At 46.4% G+C, this 21,432-nt stretch overlaps 1 protein-coding gene across 1 annotated transcript; it reads left to right on the plus strand.

Moving 5' to 3' along the window:
* The first annotated feature begins 1,319 nt into the window (after nucleotides 1-1,319).
* SPINT1 (serine peptidase inhibitor, Kunitz type 1) lies at nucleotides 1,320-21,049 on the plus strand. The gene is made up of 11 exons (XM_058864413.1): nucleotides 1,320-1,461; nucleotides 1,641-2,113; nucleotides 9,601-9,752; nucleotides 11,149-11,284; nucleotides 13,136-13,306; nucleotides 13,999-14,025; nucleotides 14,948-15,073; nucleotides 15,981-16,031; nucleotides 16,826-16,996; nucleotides 17,676-17,732; nucleotides 18,820-21,049. Exons 2-11 carry the CDS (start codon nucleotides 1,684-1,686, stop codon nucleotides 19,014-19,016), a joined length of 1,518 nt encoding a protein of 505 aa, XP_058720396.1. The 5' UTR covers nucleotides 1,320-1,461; nucleotides 1,641-1,683; the 3' UTR covers nucleotides 19,017-21,049.
* Nucleotides 21,050-21,432: the final 383 nt, after the last annotated feature.

The raw sequence follows: 21,432 nt of genomic DNA on the forward strand, positions 1-21,432 counted from the left end.
GCAAACATCTCTAAGGAAATCAGCTCTGCAGATACACGTTTCCTTCTCTTAATTTTCAAGGGGTTTTTTTTATACCTCACCACTGCCATATCAAAGCAATTCCCTTTTCCTAACAGATGTCAGTACTATACAAATGTCAACATCAGGCTGGAGAAAGCCATGAGAGGTATGGAAAAAATAATATTCTCACAATATTATCTTCCCGTGGTCCTTGTGACAGCCAGGAGGCAGGAAACATGTCTCTAAGGACTCTCAAGAAATCCTGTGAGGATACACCAGGCTGGATCAGAGATACAGAAAGAACCAGCAAGAATTGAAATGCTGGACGCCAGAATGGTTTCCCAAACCACAAAGCCAACTCCTGTTTGATACATAGCTGCTGTTCACCACCTCTTTCTGAAGACATACCATGGAATGCTGTCTCAGATTTGCTGTTGTTATTTTAAGTGATGAAATATTTCACTATAAATAATGTCCAAGCAAATTACCAACACCCCCAGCTCTCCTAAGGACAATGACAGAGGGATAAGAGCACTTTACCCAGGGGTTTTAGGACTGTTTACCAACAGAGATGACACAGGTGTGTGTCGAACAGAGGAATTTGATCATGGATCTGCAAGTAGAAGCAGGAAGGAGGAAAATACATGGACAGGCAGCCTTTGCATTCCCATGCCCCCAAACAGCACCATCCTGCAAGGCAAGGGCACTCCAAATGGACCACAGCTAACCTATATGAGATTGAGGACAATGGAGTGCTGCTCATGAGTGGAGGGTGATTACTTAACATTTTCACTGCTGGGGTAGCAGAGGTCCTGCCACTCCGGCAGTCTCCAAGCATGAACCCAAGTGCTTCCACTTAAAAAAAAAAAAAAAATATATATATATATATATATATATATATATATATATATATATCAGGGAATTCATGATTTAGGGATGCCTACACTGAGCATAAAACTTCTTGCAGCAGCAACGGCGGTGGGCACTGCAGACAGGCTGCAAGGCTGACTCATTTGGGGTAGCGAGACACGGGCTAATGGTGCTCCGTGCCAGTGGCTACCGGAGCACAAGGGCGACTGCCACAGAACACGGATCGTCTGCTTCTCGGCTTCCAGTTCCTTTGGAACATCTAAGGATGCACGGGGATGCAGCCAGCACCCAGCAGGTGGGATGCTCGTCTAGAGCGGCTGCCATCGCACCCCCGGGATCGAGAGAATCGCTCTTGGCACCGTTCCAAGGGGAGTAGAAGATCGTATCAGCTCGTCTCTCCTCCCCTTCCTCTTACGCAATTCAGCAAGCAAGGGAGTGACTTGATTTTTTTCCCACCCCCCCACTCTCTCAGGGAGTTGGTTTTCACTTCCTGCGCTCGCCGAGCCTTTGTCTCCTCTGGCCGCAGCTGAGCGCTGGAGGCGCGGCGGGGACACCCCGCTCGCAGCAGCAGCTTCAGCCGAGAGCGCCCAGGTGGGGGCTCAGAGCACACCTGGGGACGAGGTGCAGGGTCAGGGGACACGGCGGCTTCATCGGGGCGAGCCGGAATCCAGAGCGCAGCCTCGGCCGTGCTCCGGCTCCCTCTCTCCCCGGGGTGGCACGCACTTGAACACCGTCCTTCTTAGCTTCCTATGTCTTCTCCCTTCCTTTAGGAAAGGATTGAAGTGTCGAGACAGTGAGAAGCGGGGCGCCAAGATGGCCAGAAGGAGTCCGGGTCCGTGGTTTGTGCCCTGGCTCTGCTTGGTGCTGGTGCTGGACTTGGGCGAAGGGCAGAAGGAAAAAGCCTTCGGTGAAATGTGCCTGGAGGAGTTTACGGCTGGGCTGCCGGATTGGGTGCTGGACACAGACGCCTCCGTCCAGAACGGAGCCACCTTCTTGTCGTCCCCCATGGTGCATCGGAGCAGGGACTGCATGAGAGCCTGCTGTAAGGACCCCACCTGTAACCTGGCTCTCGTGGAGCAGGGCCCGGGCTCGGAGGAAGACCACATCCAGGGCTGCTTTCTCCTCAATTGCCTCTACGAGAAGGCTTTCGTCTGCAGGTTTGCCAGGAAGATTGGCTTTCTCAACTTCTTGAAGAGGGACGTGTACGATTCCTACCTGGCAATGCAGAATCACAGACCTAGTGGTAAGGTGCCCGTAGTGGATCCCTGCAAACCTGGGTCTGGAAGAGCATTATGGTTACTTGGTGCCAGCTCCTCCGGCCATCATATGAGCTGCAGTGCTGCCAAACACTCGGGGTAGAGTGATGCTAAAGATGGGGGTTCTGTGTTTTCTTCTGCCACAAAGGTTCTCCCAAACCCCAGTACTCATCTTTAAGCTCTGTGCCTCAGTTTACCTGTTAGTAAATGAATAAGGAATCTCCCTTTGGCCTGTTTGAAGCAGGTGGAGCATGTGATTACCAAAGTCGGAGTTTTTGCTACTTGACAATGTAGAGAAAAAGGTATTATTTTTCTTCTCCCTTCCCCTGGACCTTTGAGGTTGGAAAGTGAAATCCTCTAAAAATCTACACATCACCAGGTTTTAAAGGGCTGCATTAATCTCTTAATTGCTCAGGGGCTGGAGGCAGGGTGCAATCCACTTACCTTTATTTAACAGCAGCCTGGATGGTGAGGTGTGTCAGTATTGCTCTGCTTGTTGGGGCTGGTCACTGCTGCTGGGAGAGGAGCGGCTGGAGGAGGCTGGATATAAAATTTCCCCTTTGGAGAGGTGGGTTTCCCCTCCCCAGTCCCTGTTTCCCTGCTCCAAAAGATTGTGCATGGACACAGAGAGCCAGGTGGAAAATGAGCTAATCTGAAGATGGCCACCTGCTATCTCCAAAGAATTGCAATGTGCTCAGAAACACTAAAAACACAGCAGTTCTTCCTTTTGCTCCCTCCTGTGTTTTGGTTGAAGCCTGATAAGGCTGGCATGTTTCTAGCCTGGCTGGGCCTTTGGCAGCCATAACCAGTTTATCATTTGTTGACCCCTGGGCAGGGCTGTTAGGGCATATCTCAGTGGATAATCCTCCTCACACCCCCTCCCAGCCCACCTGCGGGAAGGAAAGGATCTGTGAAGATGGCAAGGGGAGCATCCAGGTGGGCATAAGGGCTCGATGATATGAGCTGAATAGATCTTTGGTCTTCTGCTGGGATGTGCCAGCCTGAGGCCTTGTGGGTGCTGGAGGTGGGAAATGGTTCCAAACTCCACAATGACCACTTCTCCATCCTGAGTAGCAGTGTGAGGGGTTTGGAGCAGGGCACAACTTCTCTGAAGCGATCCTTGGGTGTTGCTGGTTTGAACAGCAGTGCAGCAGAAGTGGTCTTCCTGGTCCTCTGTCTATACCTCTGGCTTCCTACTGGATTTTAGGGCCTTTTGGTAAAAGTGTCTCACTGTTTCACTAGTTCTCCCTCGTCTCTGTTTCAGGCTCAAAGTCCTTTTCATGGGAGCTGCAGTTAGGGAGGAACTGAAGGCCACATCCCCAAGGCTGGAGGTGGCATGCTGGCAGCTGTCTAAACTCCTGTATGCTTAGTTATAGGAGGAAAAGGGAATGCATCATCTCCACTACATCCTGATTTCACAAGATTAGATTAAAATACAATGTACTGTTGAGCAATTCAGCCTCTTTACCTCTGTGGAGCAGTGCCTCATACAAGAAGACTGTAAGCCCCTCGTCCCTTGACTGGTCCCAGGGTCTGGCATTCCATGTGTGTGGCTCTTTAGAAAGTGTCCCAGGGTCACCAGCCTCTCTGTATGACCACTTGTTTGCTAAAATATGGTGCCGAGCTGCAGCATCCCAGCCACCAATTGCAGTCTTGCAATCTGTCCCTAGCGCTCCTTTCATCGATCCTGGGATGGCTGTGGAGGAGCAGGAAGACCCAGGAGGGCTTATCAGTGAGAAGTGAAAAGCACTCCAGAAATGCAGTTTGGATTACTCTGCCTGGAGGCAGCCGTGCCTCTCCTCACTCACGTGGGATTTGTGCCTCGTACTGCTGCGGGTGTAGGAAGGGCTCGGTCTCTTGGACAGCCTGTTTGTCCTTTGGAGGGTGCTGGGTGCCAGTCAGGTCTCCAGCTGTGGTGACAGATGTTGGGCAGCTCACTGCTGTGTATTTGGGTCATGCTGCAATGCTTGTATTGTGCTTTGATGGGAAATGTGTTCCTCTCCTCTCTGAAATTTTTATGCATTCGATACCAGAAGCTTGCTGCATCATCTTGGATGACACTGGAGGGCTAGCAGGGGAAAGAGACCAACGGAGTTATCTTACTGCAGAAATAGCTGAGTCCTCCTCCCCACAGAAGTTGATGAGACACTTAAGAATGCAAATGTCCATTTTGATTCAGATACAAACCAAAAAAACCCAAACCAAAACCCCAAGCCCCTCCAGCTGTGATGCTGGAATTGGGTCCATGCAGGTCTGCACAGGAAGATGGATGCCTGGCTGTCACTGAGGGGGAAAAGGGGAAGGGCACAATGGGGCAGGTGCAGGAGGCCAGGTGAAGGAGCCTCTGGGCACTGTGTCCACCTGGCAGCATAAGGAAACTACAGCATTTTTGTTTTGGGACCTTGTAGGGATGCCTGAAGAGGTCGGGTGAAACAACCATTAAAGAAAGCTGGTTTTGGCATGTCAGGTCTTCCTCCCAAAATCTTGGCCCAGGTTTTGGACTGGAGACAAAACTAGTTTTCCTGCTGTTTTGCTGTATCACTGCTAAAAGGTGAAGTTTTGTGACTACTCTGGATCCCAGGTTACTGTCAGCCCTCAGATTCTGGCCCTAAGGGTCTGCAGGAAGCTTATCTGCTGCTTTATCATGCATTCCTTTCTTTTCATTTCCTTGTATGTGCTGCTGTCAGGTGTTCTAGGAGCCTTTACCTGTATCACTCTTCCAACACCCTCTGCAATCATAAGAATTAAATGTATGTTTTTTCTAGTGAATAATGAAATATCCAGTTAGCGATCCCAGTGGGTGACATGAAACAAAAAAGTCACACGTTGTAGGACCCACACTACTCCTGCTACTACAGGGAACAGACCTGTTGAATTTAGAGATTTATATATCTTTAGGAGGAGACTAGGTAACACTTGAGAGAGAGCACACAACTGGGGACTGATGAATGGACAAATTTAATCTTGGAGTGTTTCTGGAGCCTGATGGGAGTAGCTGAAAGCTGGGAGAACATATTCTTGCAGTGCTCTTGCCCTGATTCAAGCATCCACAGTGAGACTGTTGGCAGCTGAGCACAGGGACAGAGATACCTGCTCTAACCCACTGTGGCCACTCTTACAGTGTTATGACCTCAGAAAAACCTGTGGGTACAGGCAACAATGAGTACAGCTGAAATCTGGGTTCTGCACATCTTCTGAATATATTTTCAGTATTGTGCAGAACAAGAGCTTCTGAGTTCTTTGAAAGTTGGGAAGACAGCTTGGCGCTGTCTCTTATCTGTTGCAGCTAACATACAGCCTGAAGTCTCTGATGTTATTGTTAAAAGGCATGATCTGCTTAAATGATTCCTCAGCCTGAACTTTGGTGCGAGTTTTCTGCCTGGCTCATCCGGGAGGGGCAGGCTCACCATGAACTTTATTGGTTATAATGGGGCCCAGTGTTTAAGTAACTAGCCCAGCTTATTCTGGTCTAGGCAAACCAGTTTTGGGTGTGAAACTGGAAAATAACCTCCCCGAACCTTTGTCCATTTCTTGAACTAAACCTTTTGTGGTTCTTGTGAAATGCTCAGTCACACTCTCCTACTCCCGTTGAATCCAGGGCTTGTGAGTGGGAGATGGGAAGTGCTTGGGAGCCACAGGGTTCTGATTAGATATATCTGTTCCTTCCTCACCATGGAGGGCGATTTGCAGGCTAAAACTTTGGTAATGCTTTCTGAAAGGAGAGCTCCCCAAGAGTGAAGCTCATGCCTCCTCAAATGCTTGGTCCCACACTGGTTTCCATTCTGTGGGCAACCAAAATGAGCACCACTGGGGCTGGGACAGGTCCCCCTTTGGCTGGTGCTGTTAAGGCCTGAACCAGCTGCTCATCCTTAAGCTGAGGCCAGGAGATGGGAAGTTGCACAGTCAGTACCCACAGCACAGATTCAGAGGCTAATGTGTACTGGAAGAGTCCTGGCAGACCAGCTGGTCCAGCTCCCTGCTCAGAGTGGGTGATAAGGGGCTTCCACTCCTCTTCCTGTGAAATTAGTGTTTGTCGTGCAGCATTTCCTGAAGTGGCTACATCATGTCCTGTCTCCGGAGCTCCAGCTTCTTCAAAGAGACTGGAGGTACAAACCAATCTTTACTAAAATGGCATAAATACCTGTGGGAGAGTCTTTCCCTCTGCCTGCTAAAGCAAATAGACTGGTTTCCCACATTCTGAGGAAGGATGGAGGGAACCTAGTGGCAGCAGCATCTTAACTTATTCTGAAAATATAGTCCATTCAGTCATACTGTATTGTTTTTGAGAGGTTAAGTTGACCTGCTGTGTGCACCACTTATAAACCACTACAAAAACCTCTAGAAACTAATGCTGAGAGCTGCTTGGCTGTGCATGAGTTAGAAAACTGCATGGCTTTATCATAATTGTACTTGCTGCCTAGCCAGGATGAAGCCCTTAAGTAAGAGCCTTTATTTCTCTTTCTCCAGGCACTGCATTTTGTTGCCTTGTTCCCTTCTCTCTTTCCACCTTAGGCAAATTAATGCTGTGGCGGCATGCTTCATTACCTCTGCCCATGGAAATGGAGAGTTTTCTAGTGTGGATGGGTGAGGAAGCTGTTCACTGTTGAATGGCTTCCCTGGAAGCAATGCAGGAGCAGAACTTTAGCATTTGTGGGAAGAGCCACACTGCTGCCCACCTGCTTTCGCAGCAGGCAGGTTCTACTGGCTTCTGATGCTTGAAGTCTCCAAGATCCCATGTCTCATGGGTGGAATTTGGATGGCCTTATTTTTGCTTCTGTCTCTGTTCCTGGCCTGGTCAGTGGCTTTTGTCCCCTGTGAGGTCTTTCCCTTCCTGGCGTCTCAGGGTTCCCAATGCAAGCCACGCTTGCAAGTTGCTTCTGCAAAGGCAATCGGTGATGGGCTGTAAGAGCCCCTCAGTCACCACAAGAAAGCTTTCCAGCTCTTTCTAGTGACAGCTTCAAATCATTCTGAGGTATTTTTAAGCATTGCTTTGTAGTCTCAGCTACTCAGGGTGTATCTGCATGAGCTCTGGAATGGAGGAAATCTGGTTTTCTGTAGATCTCAAGGGCAAAAGCTATTCTGAATTCCAGAAGGGCAAAACCTCCAAACTGTGAGCTATGCAAGTACATTCTGCCATGGGATTTCAATGGCAGATTGAACCTGCAGTGCCTGCAGGTTTGCATAGCAAGGTCCCTAGTGGGGTCTCTCCCCCTACTTAGATGCTTACTTTTGAAGCACTTGTGGAAATTTTATTACCTTTTAAATTCCTGTTCCCCCATCAATTTTGGTTCAAGTTAGCCCATCAGAGGTGAAGCCAGACAGCCACTGACTGCACGAGCTTTAAAACATGAAGAAATCTTTTGAAAAGTGAAAATCAGGGTCTCAGGTGTGAATACAGTGTGAGTAATAAAATTTTTTAAAGCAATTTGGGTTTCCTCTATAGAGCTTTCCTCTAGAATCATAAAGGAAAGATACATCCCCTACTGATGTGTTATATAAATGGGAGTAGAAATTGTCACTTACGATATGACTCCAGGAGTATCTTTCACAGTAAAGAGCATGCCACAGACAGCATCGTAAAGCTTTAACCTCCCTGTTAACTGCAGAGTTTTACAGCAGAAAATTTCTGTGGTTGAAGGAGCATTATAGCAAAGGTAACTTTCATTTTTCAGAGTGAAACAGAGTGGAGTCCCCATTGTACAAGCAGTTTGCTGATACTCTGGGTCAGTCAGTGCTTGGTTCTGAAGCTCAGGTGGAAAACAGCCACGTTGCCAGGGAAGGCTTCATATGGTCAGTGTGGCAGAAATACTCCAAAGTCACTCAACTTTCAGACAGCTTAAGGAGAAAAGGAATAGACTTGAAAAACAAGTCCTTAATTTCTAGTGAGCATTACTCCTTAGCAGTCACCACAAATAAGGAAATACTCTTGACAACTCTTCTGGATGCGAGGCGAGTCAGTAAATTTGGCTAATCAGAGATGGGAACTGGATAAGTTGCTGACCCACTGAATAGAACTGAGCTTTTACTTGATCATGCAACCCACAACCCAAAGTAACTGGATGTTTGGCCTGTAATTTTTTTGTTTAAAGTGTACATGCTTCAAAATGTCAAGGAAAAACATGATTTTGAGTCACGAATTAAGGATCAGCCTCTGTGTTGTTGAAAAACTGGTCTTTTCCTTGTGCAATTGCACCCACCTACTGGGCTCACCCTGGCAGGATGGTGACAGGGAGTAGGCTGCCTTTCTCCCTGCCAGGCTCCTGGTGTTTGCCTAGCAGGAATGGCAGGAATGTGTCCCCTTTCCAGAGCTTGCAGCAGTGTGTACAGGGTGACAGAATAACTAAGTGGCCTGTTTTAACGTCAGGTTTGTTTGTTCGTATGTGTTGTATTAAATGTCCCTTCAGTAGACTGCAGCAACACTCAGCAGCTGGGATCTGAATCCAGATATACAGGATTCAAACAGGAAATTAGGAGCAAGTCTGCAATAGTGAAAATAATCAGCTAATGGAGTAATTTTCTAAGGGGTTTGGACACTGATCCTCTCCTTCAGTCACAGTCAATATAACAATGTAATGGCAGGGTGATTTCTGTCTAGCTTATGTATGATGGTTGGTGCCTTTACAAAAGACTCAGGCTGAGCTGGAGCACTGAGTCTTGGACTTGCTGCAGGTGATACCAGGTGGAGTTTTACAGGCTGTGAGCTATGCACAAAGCTTGTGATCAGAGACATTCAGGCCAAAACGAGTTATGAGTCAGGCTCAGTGGTGTCATTGTATAGGCTGTTCTTGCTGGCACAGGCAGGGATCAGTTTTCATCTCTTGTACTTATGGTCTGAAAAAACATTTAATAGATTGTGGAAGTTGCTGATAAGCTAATCCATGGAATGGTACAAAATCAATGATCTCATGAATGGTGTTTCTGTGCTGTTTTAAAGGTGTGTATGTCAGATCATGGGGTGGAAGATGAGCTGGAAGAGAAATACTTCCCATCCAAGTCCCACATTGTGTAGCTCTGGCTAAATACACTGACGTAGTGCTTAGAGATAGTGGTAAGAATGATGAGAGTCGGTTCCACATTCTTCAGCACCGACATTAGGCTGTTTCCCTAAGTGAAGGGCAGACATTGCTCTGTGCTGTTCTGTGAGGATGTGGTCCCACCCTCAGAAGCACAGTGGCCGTAGCCACATTCTTATGGTGGTTCATGGGGACAGAAGTGCCCATGGGGCCAACTGTCTCAAAGAGAGTGCCATAGTGGGTTGTGGGCTTACTAAATTAGTGAGGGCAGTAAAAATGGTACTGATTGCCTATTGCTCAGGCTGCAAGGAGCACAGCTGTACAAAAGTGTTTTCCTTTCAGCAGTTGAAGTCTGATTGATTTAGCCTGGAAGAATCCCCTGCCATTTTCTTTGTGTAATGGAGACAAGGACTAGACCCTTCAGCCTCTTACCCAAGCCTTGTTCTACGTTTCTTCTGCAGATGACCACCCTCCAATAGCCCGTGCTGTCAAGGACATGAGGGTACAGCCGGGAGAGCCAGTGATGCTGAGAGGCACAGAGAGCACGGATGACCATGGGATAGTCAGCTATGAATGGAAACAGATCCTGGGCAACCCCTCTGCAGAGATGAAGGTATTGAGCTGCAGGGAATAAGCAGCTTGCTCAGTGGCACCTGTGGTCTGCACTGGGCTGGCCAGTCAGAGCTCTGACTTAAAGGTCATCTTGTCCTTCCCTCTTCAAGCCTGTTCCCAAAAACTATAGAGCACTCCTTGTGGTTGTCCCCCTCTCTCACACACTACTTAGAAGTGTAATTTTTGACCTCATTAGGTCTCAGGCTCCCTGCACAGAGTGCTGTCACAAGCCTTCCTGGGCAACACCTGACCTGCCTGGGTGGGAGCAGCTGGCAGGGCAGAGCTTCCACGCAAGAGCTGCCTCTGGTCCCAAGATCCTATAGTTCAGTGAAGGGCTTTCTCTTAGTTTTACTCTGTCCACCTCAGTGCATTTCCTCTTCTGTCTCTGAACAATCCAGTCTCAAGCTCTGTTTCTGTTCTCCTGGGGCTTTTCCTGGGCCTTGCTTCTCTTTAAAGCATTAAGTTCTTCCTCCTATTTTATCTGAGCTGGAGCTGAACTCATGACTCCTGTCTGGATCCAAGATCTATGGGTTGTGAACACAGCCTATTTGCTAGATGTTAAAAGTGAATTGTGGCTTTGGAAGGGCAAATTATTTCTTTTAAATTTCTGCAAAATGCTTTGGAAAGCCATGGGGTTGATGTGGAGTTCTTGCAGCGCCTTTTGAAAGAATTAGCAAACGAGTACATCAGGCCAACAACTGATTTAGAATATCAGCAGTGACAAAGTTTAGAGGACCAAGGGGACTCTGTAATTCCGCAAGTGCTCCTTTCCTTTTCCATTTGCCCTGGCCCAACCAATGCAACTTCTGTGGAGGGGGGAGGTCCCCTAATATTTTGCTGTATTAAGTACATAAAAATTATATATGGCAAGGCTGTGCTCTTTTGAAATCTAAGCAAAACCAGAGGTAGCATGGAAATGAAGGTCCAATTCTGTTGTAAATATAGAAGAAAAGTTTGTGTCAGTAATATTGTAGCTTTCTCTTCTGACAAAATAATTCAGCTACCTTATTCCCTAAGGTATAACTTCCCTAAGGTAAGTACTAAGTAAATGATTGATAATAGGTTTTAAGTTTTAAAAAGTAACGTAAACATTACAGGTATTTCTGTCCTCTCCAAAGAGTTTTATTTTCTCTTGTACTTTCACAATGCCCCAAAATTAGATGAAAAATCTAATTATGCTTGTGATACTTGTTCTCTTTCTGTTCCAGCTGGGTACCAGTCCATGGGTTTGTGGGGATTGTCTAGCATTGAGACATTTTTCTTGCCTGACATCTGCTTGAAGGTTTCCATCCAAGTTCCTTTCTCCCTAATGCAGGAACATGCACCTTGCATACCTTCAGTCACTCCTTCCTTAGAAGTACTTTTCTCTTACATAAGCCTTTCTTTTGCATTCTCAGAAGCATGAAGATGATGTAGAAATCTCCAACCTCCAGGTGGGGACTTACGTCTTCCAGCTCACTGTCACGGACACTGCACAACAGCAAGACTTCACCAACATCACCATCGTGGTGTTGAGCTCTGAGCAGACAGAAGGTGAGCCTGAGCCCACACATACCTACCTGGAGTCATCGACCTGTTCTAGCATTATTGATGCTCTTCTCAGAGGCATAGATGGGAGAAAAGCACAACCAAGAGCCTGGACTTGAGTGTCAGCTTTTCCCAGCAATAGCCTGCACCAGTAGTGCCAGGTCCCTGCATTCAGCGATCTATTTTGGGGTTTTCACGTACCCTTGCAGGAGATGGTGCCTGCAGTAACCCCATCTGCTCTGCCTGTCATTGCTCTCTGCTGGGTGACAGCTCAGGGTGCAACTGAAGTTGCAAAAGAGGAGAACGTGAAAGGTCTTGTTGACTCTGTGGTTTTGCTGTGAAGGCACTTAGGTTGCAGGGTAGGTGGAGTCATCTGCAAGACATTCAATGTATCCCTGGCTTTATTTTTTTTTTCTTTAATGGCTTTTTTTAATGATGAAAATCTTTGGCATTTCGAGTGTATTAGGAGTAAGGAGTTCTTGGACAAATGGTTGACTAGTAACTAAGCAAGGGATGTCTTCTCCTATCTCAGGTACCATAAAAAACATCAAGTGATGGGAAAGGTGTAATTTCTCTTTCCTTGCCTCCTTTGGGCTGTATTTTCTATGGATACAACTTTTCTCTAGTCTTTCAGTCTCCTTTGGGCTGAATTCTTCTGGGATCTTCCCTCGTGGGGAGTTCCACTTATCTCAGTCTTTATGATTTGAAGAAAACTCCCGAGCTCATTAGAATCTTGTTTCTCGTGTTTATTGAAGGATCCTTACAAAACTTAACAGGTCTCTTCAGGCTGGTTACAAGGTTAATCTTTGCAATCTGGTACATTTCTTTCTTCTGATGGTACAAACAAGGCCTTGTGGCACACTTCATGTCTGATGCACAAAAATGGCCCCAAACTACGCAGTTCTATTATCTTTATACCTATTTTTACCCAATTAACAATAGACACGTATATTATTTTTCTTAATGACCCAATGACCCATCACCTCTGTGATGCACTGCGGCATTTTCTATCCAAACACTTACTATTACCCAAAAACCTCTAGAAGAAGAACATGAAGAAGAAAGAAAAAGGGACAAGGGACAGCACCCTAAATCCTCCATATTGTCTCCTGTTCTCTAAACTAACTTTTTCACCCTGTGATTTCAGAAACTTTCTAATCTACACACCTACCTTTCTTATCTAACTTTATCATTTGTTTTCATGTATCACCATGAAAACATGCTCATGAATTTCATATTATATGAAATTCAGTGTTTCCTTGAATCTTAGAACTAAATATTAAAAACAAGGGCACACAGTCTGTATCTCAGACTCCAACAAAAGGTCTGACCAAACTCCAATACCCCACATTCAACAGTGTGCAGAGGTTGGTCAAGCATAGTAGAGATTTACTCTTTCTTTGGAAAAGTGCAAGAACCTGACGTGCTATCAGTAAATCTCTACTATGCTTGACTAATCCCCTAGGATTTTGCAGCTGGGAGATTTTTTTTAAGCAGAAGATGGTGTCTTTGTGTTTAATAACCATGTATGAATCCCTTTTTGACCTCATGTAATCCTTGAAAAGCAGCAACCTCCTGAAGCAAGGAGTTTCACAGCTGAACTATGTGGTGTGTGGAGATGCAGCTCCTTTTGTTTTATGGATGTGGCACCTTCTAATTTGGTTTTGTGACCCTCCCTTTCATGTAAAAAAACTAATTCCATGATTCCCTACTCCACTTCTCCATGTTGGTCAAGACTTTATAAACCTTTCAGACATGTCCTTGGGAAGATTTTGTTTGCCTTCACACATACAAAACAGAAAGTCTTCCAAAGGACTTAATCTAACCCAGACCCTTTGCTGTTCACTTTCTTGACAGAGCATTGTTTGACTCCAAAAAAGGTGGGTTGGTGTCGGGGATCTTTTCCACGCTGGTTTTACAACCCGAGCCTTCAGCAGTGTGAAGAGTTCATTTTTGGTGGCTGCAAGCCCAACAAGAATAACTATTTACGGGAAGAGGAGTGTGAACTCGCCTGCAAGAATGTCAGAGGTGAGTCCTTCAAAAATCCAGCCCCCTTTTTCTCATAGGATTGGGATGACCCTATGGACAAGTACTGCAGCCTCTTGGCTGACACCTAGTTAGAGCGCAGTAAGCTGAGGAAACTGGGCTACTTATGGATGGGCAATCATTGTCACACTGCCAACATATCTGACCAGCTCCTAAAGCACTGGACAGTTCTCTGGCATTCCTCTGGCTGCAGAAGCCCTCACCAAATCTTTGTGTCACAACTGAAACCAAAATTCAGAGAGCAGCATTGTACAGTTGGGGGTCAGAAATGCTTCACTCCCAGAATCAAATTAATCTCCCTCCTTGGCACCCTCAAGCCACTGAGAACGATTTAGTGCTGCTCAGATAAATGGGCTGACGCTCTGCCAGGCCCATTGCAGTGGACAGCTTAAGGAGGTTAAACCTTTGGAAAAGAAAGACAATTTGGAAATGGTCTAGCTTGTGGTGGGAAATTCCCCTGTGCTCCTCCAGGCCTGCCTCATGTGGGTACAACTCATTTGGATCTCTGAGTTGTGGGCATCCATATTTCACCTCTGTTATCCAGGGCCTCCTTCCAGAAAATCCGCTCTTCTCATGTGATACCTGAAGGCAATATAAAGCTGATCTTAAGTTGACAAAATGCTCTGGTGGTAAATTTATTTTATTTTATTTTATTTTTCCCCTTGTCTCTTCAGGTTCTGTTGGTGGGCGACAACAGCCAGGTGAGTCTCCCATGGGACAATGTAATCCTACTGCAAGCCTGGGCTGAGTGTCTCATGTCCATTCCTGTGGCTTTTGATTAGGACTCAGTGTGGAAAGTGGAGCACTGGAGACTAATTTCTTTACTAAGCCTTTCACTTTCATGTCATAGGATAATTTAGATTGGGGATTACCTCTAGAGGTCATCTGATCCAACCCACTATTGAAAACAGGTCCAACTTTGAGTCACACTAGGTTGCTCAGCACTGTATGCAGTTCAGTTTTGGGTATCTCTGAAAAAGGAGAATTTGTCTGGTCAAAATGTGCCAGTCTTTGATGACTCTCATGATAATTTTTTCCCCTTATATTGAATTGCTTTCCCTTGTTGCAACTCCTGTCTGTTGCTACTCATCCTATTGCTGTGCTCCAAAATGAATGTCTCTTCTATAATTTCTGTCTTCTCCTCATAGTAGGAGAGCCTTGTGCTCCAGGCTCTTGCTGAGATTACTCTAGTATGCCAATGTTTTTTGTCCCTGGGGAGCTCAGAACTGGGCACAGTACTCAGCACTTGGAACCACCTCTAGAGCAAAGAGGTGCGAAGCTCTTGCAGCCCAGTGTGCAGGTTTCAGTTTGGCTTTCCAAGTTTAATCCTCCATGCTTGGGCAATATCTCCATATTCTTCCTGAGTAGCTCATTCTTGCTTCCACCTGCTAAATAATTCTTTCTGAGAGGAAACATGGCTGTTTCCAGAGCAGTGTTTCCTTTATAAACAGGATTTTATTTTTTTTCTTTTTTGAGTCTAGGGTGTCACTAAGGAGAGATCTTTACCAATCTGCCTAGTTTCTTGTTTGCCAGCCCTATCAGCAGCTTTTAAGTCCTTCGTAAAGCATCTGACAAGGAGGAACAATGAATTTTAATGAGCTATCTGAACTGTTTCTGATGCAGTATGCAATGGGAACTGTCAGGCCCCCTTCTTCAGATGCAAGGATGGTTGCTGCATTGATGCCTATCTAGAGTGTGATGAAACTCCTGACTGTGCTGATGAATCAGATGAGATGTACTGTGAACAATGTAAGTACTTTAAATTCTGGCTCAGACAACTTTACCACCTGCCCAGGAATGGGTCCAATGTAAGTTACGGGTGCTTAGTCAATACTTTGGTGTCTTCTGTTCTTACTCCTGACCCTGCATTATCTCTTTCCACAGTATCACACAGGTTCTGCCATTTCCTGTACCTCTGCTGACTGCAAGAGATGACCTTCCTTCTGTGTGACCTTCCTGCCTCTTAAATACGCTTTGACTCTCTTCTCTGCACTTACCTGTAAGACTTCAGGCCTGTCTTTCTGTCCCCTTTCAATATTTTTCTCACTGAGTGACCTTACCTGCTTTCTTAGAGTTGCTAAATGGGGAAGGAAGCCACTGTTTCTCCAAGTCTGTCCAGTGGCACAGTTCCCTTAATATCCTCTTATGCTAATGTAAATGCACAGTGCTGAGATGCCCAAATCCACCCTATCTCCTCCCTTCTTCCGTCCCTCCACCTCTTCTGAATTCCTATCATCTCTTTCCTATGTGTGGGTGTTTTGTTTCCTTTTTAGATTTGCAAGCCTATGCTTCATCTCTCTTGTTCTCTCTTACATTTTGCACTAGTGCTCTTTTATATTTCGTAAAACCTGGAGTGACTTTTCCCATACTTCTTGATGGAAAACAAAAATGAGAAAGCAGCCTTTTTTTTCCTTAGTTTTGTCTCTGTATCTGTGGATTGGAAATTGGGAAGAGTTCCTTGTTACTACATTTTATTTTTCCCATGTTCCTCTCATAGCTTTGAGATATGTAAGAACATCAAATGGTATCTCCCTTCCTCTGGCTTGTGATAGCAAAGGAATGTGCAGGAAAGCCCTGTCTGCCCGTGTATGCATGGACAGAGGCATTTCTTTTCAACTGGTGAGAGAAGTTTTAACAGAAAATGTTTCCCTTGCAGATGCCCGTGAGTTCAATAGACTGCAGAAAATCAATGTCACACATAAGCAAGGTATGCACCATCCAGAGCACCTAGGCTGACCTCTGCCAGCTTTTGGCTTTTTCTTCAGTTTGTTGTTCCATGGTAAATCTGCTTCCCTCTATAAATCCAAAACCAGGTGTAGCATCTGGATAGTCCCTGTACTGAAAATGAGCAAGGGCCTGTTCTCTGGCCTTGAGGACAGCTGTTGACAGCAGGCTTTCACTCTCCTGCCTAAACTTTTTCCATCCAGGTAGGTCTCATGCATGTTGGTTGCTGGGCACAGTACCTGGCCTGTACAAAACCCTCCAGCACGTTTTTTTTTTGGAAGTAGTGCAAACCAAAGTAGTGGGGAGGACACAGCAATGTCTGTGCTCAATCCCATATTTTTTTCTTGTTTGTTACACTGTAGACAGTGGACCTATCACTGGGCTAAAAGAGTATGTTCCAAGTCACTTAAATGCAGCTCTGTTGTAGAGGAGACCTGAGCTGATGTGTGGTTTCTGTGTGTTCAGGCTCTTCATGTTCCCTTCTGCCTCCCAGGGAGGACAGGTCATTTCCACAGGGGAGTGAATCCAAGGTTTACCATGACTGCACACTCTGATGTTCTTTTTTCTGCTTGCTAGTTGGATTTATGGCAGGTGCCAGCTCGCCTTGGCATTGCCAATTTGACCAGCTGGCAAGTGAGCACTGGGGACCTGAGAGACACTGTTCTGGCTATGGATTTCCTCTGCCATCGTGCTTGTGCTCTTTTGTTGTGAGCAGAAAATTTTGCTGCTCTGGGAAGACACAGCTTGAGCTAAAGCACCTCTGCCTTGCTTTGCCAGGCCACTGTGTGGACTTGCCTGATACTGGACAGTGCTCCGAGAGCATCCCCCGCTGGTACTATAACCCATTCTTGGGGAAATGCGACCCCTTCACCTACGGGGGCTGTGGTGGCAACAACAACAACTTTGAACAAGAGGAAGAGTGCATGAAATCATGTTCAGGCATCACAAGTAAGCAAGCATATATAGTGAGGGCTGGAGTTTTACTGATCACACTGGGAAAACCACTTCAGATTAGGTTCTGTGGTCCCAAAGAGGCAGTGTCTTGGGAGCTTTCAGTCAAAGCTGCTCTGCTGGCAAATGCTGGCCATGACCCACAGTATGGCATATGGGGGATGGTGGACTACAGCATCTTTCTGCAATGCAGCCTGTCATTTCACAGAGCTGGAAAGCATTTTGGGTGCTGATGTTGAAAAAGAGACAAAGGACGATGACAAAACTAACCAGAGATATATCTGCTTTGAAGAGAATCTAACCTCCTAGCTTGGTTCCAGGTCTCCCCAAGTGAGAGGGGAGTAATTGAGAAAATCCTCCATGACACATAGTAGCCTGAAGTTTTAAACAAAAAAGGAAAAGGGTTACACTGTACATTTGGTATGTATTGCTTTGGAGGCCAACAGGAAGAATTCTGCCAAACTGTATTTGTTAAGATGCAAACTACCTCTCTCAGCTATGCTGGACCTCACAGCCTGCCCTGAGAGCTGAGTACCGTGGCTGTGGAGAAGGGATGCTGTGTGCACTCAGTTGCTTCAGAGAACTGGAAATATTCTCCTGAGAAACCTGTCTTATCCCCTGTTCACAACCTTCTTTGTAAAACGTTTTCTCCCCCCCTCTCTTGTTCCAAATTTAGAAGCAGATGTCATTGGCCGAAGATGGGAATCATTTGAGTCCCAAACTGCTATGTTAAGTAAGTAACAATTTTCCCAACCAGTCTTTCTTGTTGCTTTTCCTTGTCCTGAAAAATTCATTGTATTTCCTTGCAGAAGTAGCCTTCTCTCCCACACCCCTTTTGAAGCTGAGGGAGCAGTGTGGGATTTGTGGGATGCTGGCAGTGGCAGGAGGTGCTTCTGTGCACTGTGCATCTGTGGCCCATTTTTTCCTGTGTCTGTGACTCGGTAGCTCATACAGAGAGTCCTGTTTTTCTTTCCATCAACTTGCATGAATGTTCCACTCTTCAATATCAAAAAAATGGGAAGTAAATCTCTTCCTAAGGGCCAATTTCATATAAGAACTACTAACTTCTACATGAAAGAAAGCTCAAGTGGATATGTGATAATATATCAAGTGCTATAATATATATAGTATCAAGTGCTAGACTGTGGGGAAGTGTGATGACCCTATACAACCACTCTACAACACTAAAAAAGCCCAACACTATTGAAATACGAATTCTTTTTAAAATGTCACATGAAGATTATTGCTCTTAAATCCTAGAGATCGATTTAATGTTTAAATTCACATTGTCTCTCAAATGCATCATGTTTGACTGTCTCCACTGATGATGCAGGGGTTTGGTTGGTTGGAGAACAAGTGCTCACACCAGTGCAAAGAGTACTTTCCCACAAAGTAGGATGGCCTATCCTCCATAGCTCACTCCGTCAGTGTTGTCCCAGCCAGGAGGTGCCTTCTGTGACCACCCTTTGGTGGCCTCCCTGTTGGGGTATGACACAAGGCTGCTGTTGCAGAAGGATTTGATATTCCTAGGATTGTCAAATGGCCAAGGCTGCCAGAGTCACAGAGCAGCCTTTAGAGGGCGTGGTGCATCTGGGAAATGATGGGAAGTATCATTTGGGAGAGACAGGCTGGCCATGCCATGCATTTGCCATCTTTCTTTGTCGGCTGTGCGGTGACCACCCTGCTGTCAGGCCAGCTGTTGCCTCTTCTCTTTGCCAGCACAGTTTCTGCAGCAGCTTTTGTGCTTGCTTTATCCTGGCCACTCGTGTGCATCAGAGTTTGTAGAGCGTCCCTTCTGACATGTTCATGTATTCCTGCAGGTGCCTTTGAGGTAGTCATTGCTGTGCTCCTCGGCATCTGCATCATGGTGGTCCTGGTGTTCATTGGCTACTTCTTCCTGAAGAAAAGGAATAAAAACAGCCGCCGCCGTCAGCCTCCCACCGCTACCAACTCAAGCCTCTCCACTACAGAGGACACTGAGCATCTGTTCTACAGCAGTGCCACCAAACCAGTCTGACCTACAGCCTCTCCCTCCAGCTCAGCACTGGGGCACTCCCCAAAACTTCTGGAGTTCTGTTTTTAGACACAGGTCTGTGCCTGAAGGACTCATTCTCAGTGAAGACATTTGGAGCATCAGGCTGAGATTTAACTGTGATTTGGCAGTACTAGTATTTGTGATTGTCTAGGCTAAATGGCTGCTCTGGAAAGTGAGGAACTGGGAGCATTCTGTTGCTCTCTGATATCCATCCGTTCCTAACCTCAAACAATCCAGTGAAACTCTGACTTACATCTTTCTTCCTGCTCAAACCTGGAGCACAACTTTGCTCAACTTCCTGAAGGAACCTGGAACTGGATCTGGGTAGCATACATGTTGGTGAATGATGCAAGCTCACCAGAACCAGCAATTTGTTTTCAGTGTCACTTTCTGCCACTTAACCTTGTATTTTCCTACCCTTCTCACAGTCCTCTGCAAGGTACCCTGCCTTGCAGCAGTCTACCTGGTCATGATGCATCTCTTGAGGTCTGTGGAATTCACATATTCATTCAGACCTCATCCAAGGGCTCTGTGACACTCTCAGGCAGTTCCTGTTTTCAACATGGACAGAAACAGAAATACCTGCTTAAGTCACTAGGCTTTGTTTTTTAACAGAAAAGCACACCTAGACCTTTTGGTGGCTGGCTGCTGTGTTTCAGTCTCCTGTGTACAGTACACCATTGTGTTCACCATTTTTCTCTGTGAATTGCCCTCGTTGCTTTCCCAGTGTTCAGACTGAGCCCAAACATATTGAGAAAATATATTCTCGCATGAAGTAAACGTCCATACTTTTCCTGCTGATTGTGCAGGAAAGCTGCAGCTTTGATTTTACTGCACGTTCCTCGGAGCACACAGCGTGCCCTGAGTCTCTGGCATCTCCCAGAGCACAGGAGTGGGCTGGATACCACCAGCTAGTGTCCACAGTTCCTTGCTTCTGCTGGCTCATCCCTCCTGATACAAGATGTGTAGAAGCAGGGCCTGGCAGCTTGGAAGATATCGAGATGTAACGGAAAGATAGTAACCCCCCCTCCTCTTTAGTATGGTAATGCCTCCTGCAATTAGCCAATAGCACCTAGCTGTGATGAAAGCAGATGGGAGTAACACAGTGAACCTAGGTTATAAAATATCAAATTCTCCAGCAATAAATGCCATTTTGCCATCCATCACATTGATGCCTGTGTTTGCAAATGGGCTGAGTGGCCTGGGCATGGCCACCGTGCTGTTCCTGAACCAGGGTGTCTGCCTTGCTTAAAAGGCAACAAAGATGAGCCCAGCCTAGCTCCAGGAAGTCCAAAGCTCATCTCTGGCCCCAAGGCAGCGCATGATATCCCCACTTTGGCAATGTCTTGGTCCCAGTCCTGGTCCTGTATGTTCCCCTGTAGTCCCCTTGCAGTGAGATGCTTCCAGGCTCTGTCCTGCAGCATCTGCTGGTCCATGCTTGTACCTCAGTGAGCTGAAGATTTCTGTTGAGGCAGAAGCTATTTGTGAAGGGCCTGATGTGCTGACATGTGTGGGGCTGGCACCAATCCCTAAACTTCCAGTGCCTGCTGTGCTTGGAAAACTGCTGTGAAGAGAGGAAACTAATGTGTGTGTGTGTGTGTGTGTGTGTGTGTGTGTGTGTTTGTGTAAGAAGCATAAATCTATGTACAGACTTCAGTTTAAATGCTTGGACTCTTTCAGGGCCAAGGGCAGAGTGGTTCTGGAATGCTCTGATGAAGCCATTCCCAGATCAGGACACTGCTCAGGTCCTTTCAAGGGCAGTGGCAAGAGAACTGCCTCCTTGGGCTGATGCCTGGGCTGAAAGGAAAGAAACTGCTGCCCAGAGTCTGCATGTCTCTCCCCATCACAGGCATCTGCCTCAGCGTACTTGGGTCAGATTCCTCCTTTTTGTGATATGTCTCATATAGTTTCTTCCATCTCTTTGTTTTTTCCCACAGCCTATCATGGCCTATGCAATAAACCTAATGTCTTGATTTATTTTTTTGTGTGCTCACTCTGATAATAAAAAGATGTTTGTCTTATCTGGCTTGGGAGTGGTGTCTGAGGAGCAGTGACCTGCAGAGGGGGCAGGTACCGTTCCCATGCCTGCTATCTCGCAGCCTTTCATCTGCCCCGACTGCCTTATCTCAGGAGAGCTGCTGCAGCAGCTGTCCCATGGCGTGGGGAGGGCTGGAAGCGGGGGATGCCACATATGAGGATACCTGAAGAGGAAACTACTGCATGAGGTGTTCTGGGAGAAAGATTATTACCCACCAAGTCACCCGGAGAGCAAGGCAGGGTGTAACCTGAAACTGGGTTCCAGCTGGTCAAACTGGTTTGGGCTTTGGGTCTGAAACTAAAAGCAGGCACTATTCTTCAAACAGGAGTTGCTCTAACTGTGTCTTCAGGCTGGTGATCA

Source organism: Poecile atricapillus, chromosome 1 (assembly GCF_030490865.1).
Source record: "Poecile atricapillus isolate bPoeAtr1 chromosome 1, bPoeAtr1.hap1, whole genome shotgun sequence".
NCBI classification, from domain to species: Eukaryota; Metazoa; Chordata; class Aves; order Passeriformes; family Paridae; genus Poecile; species Poecile atricapillus.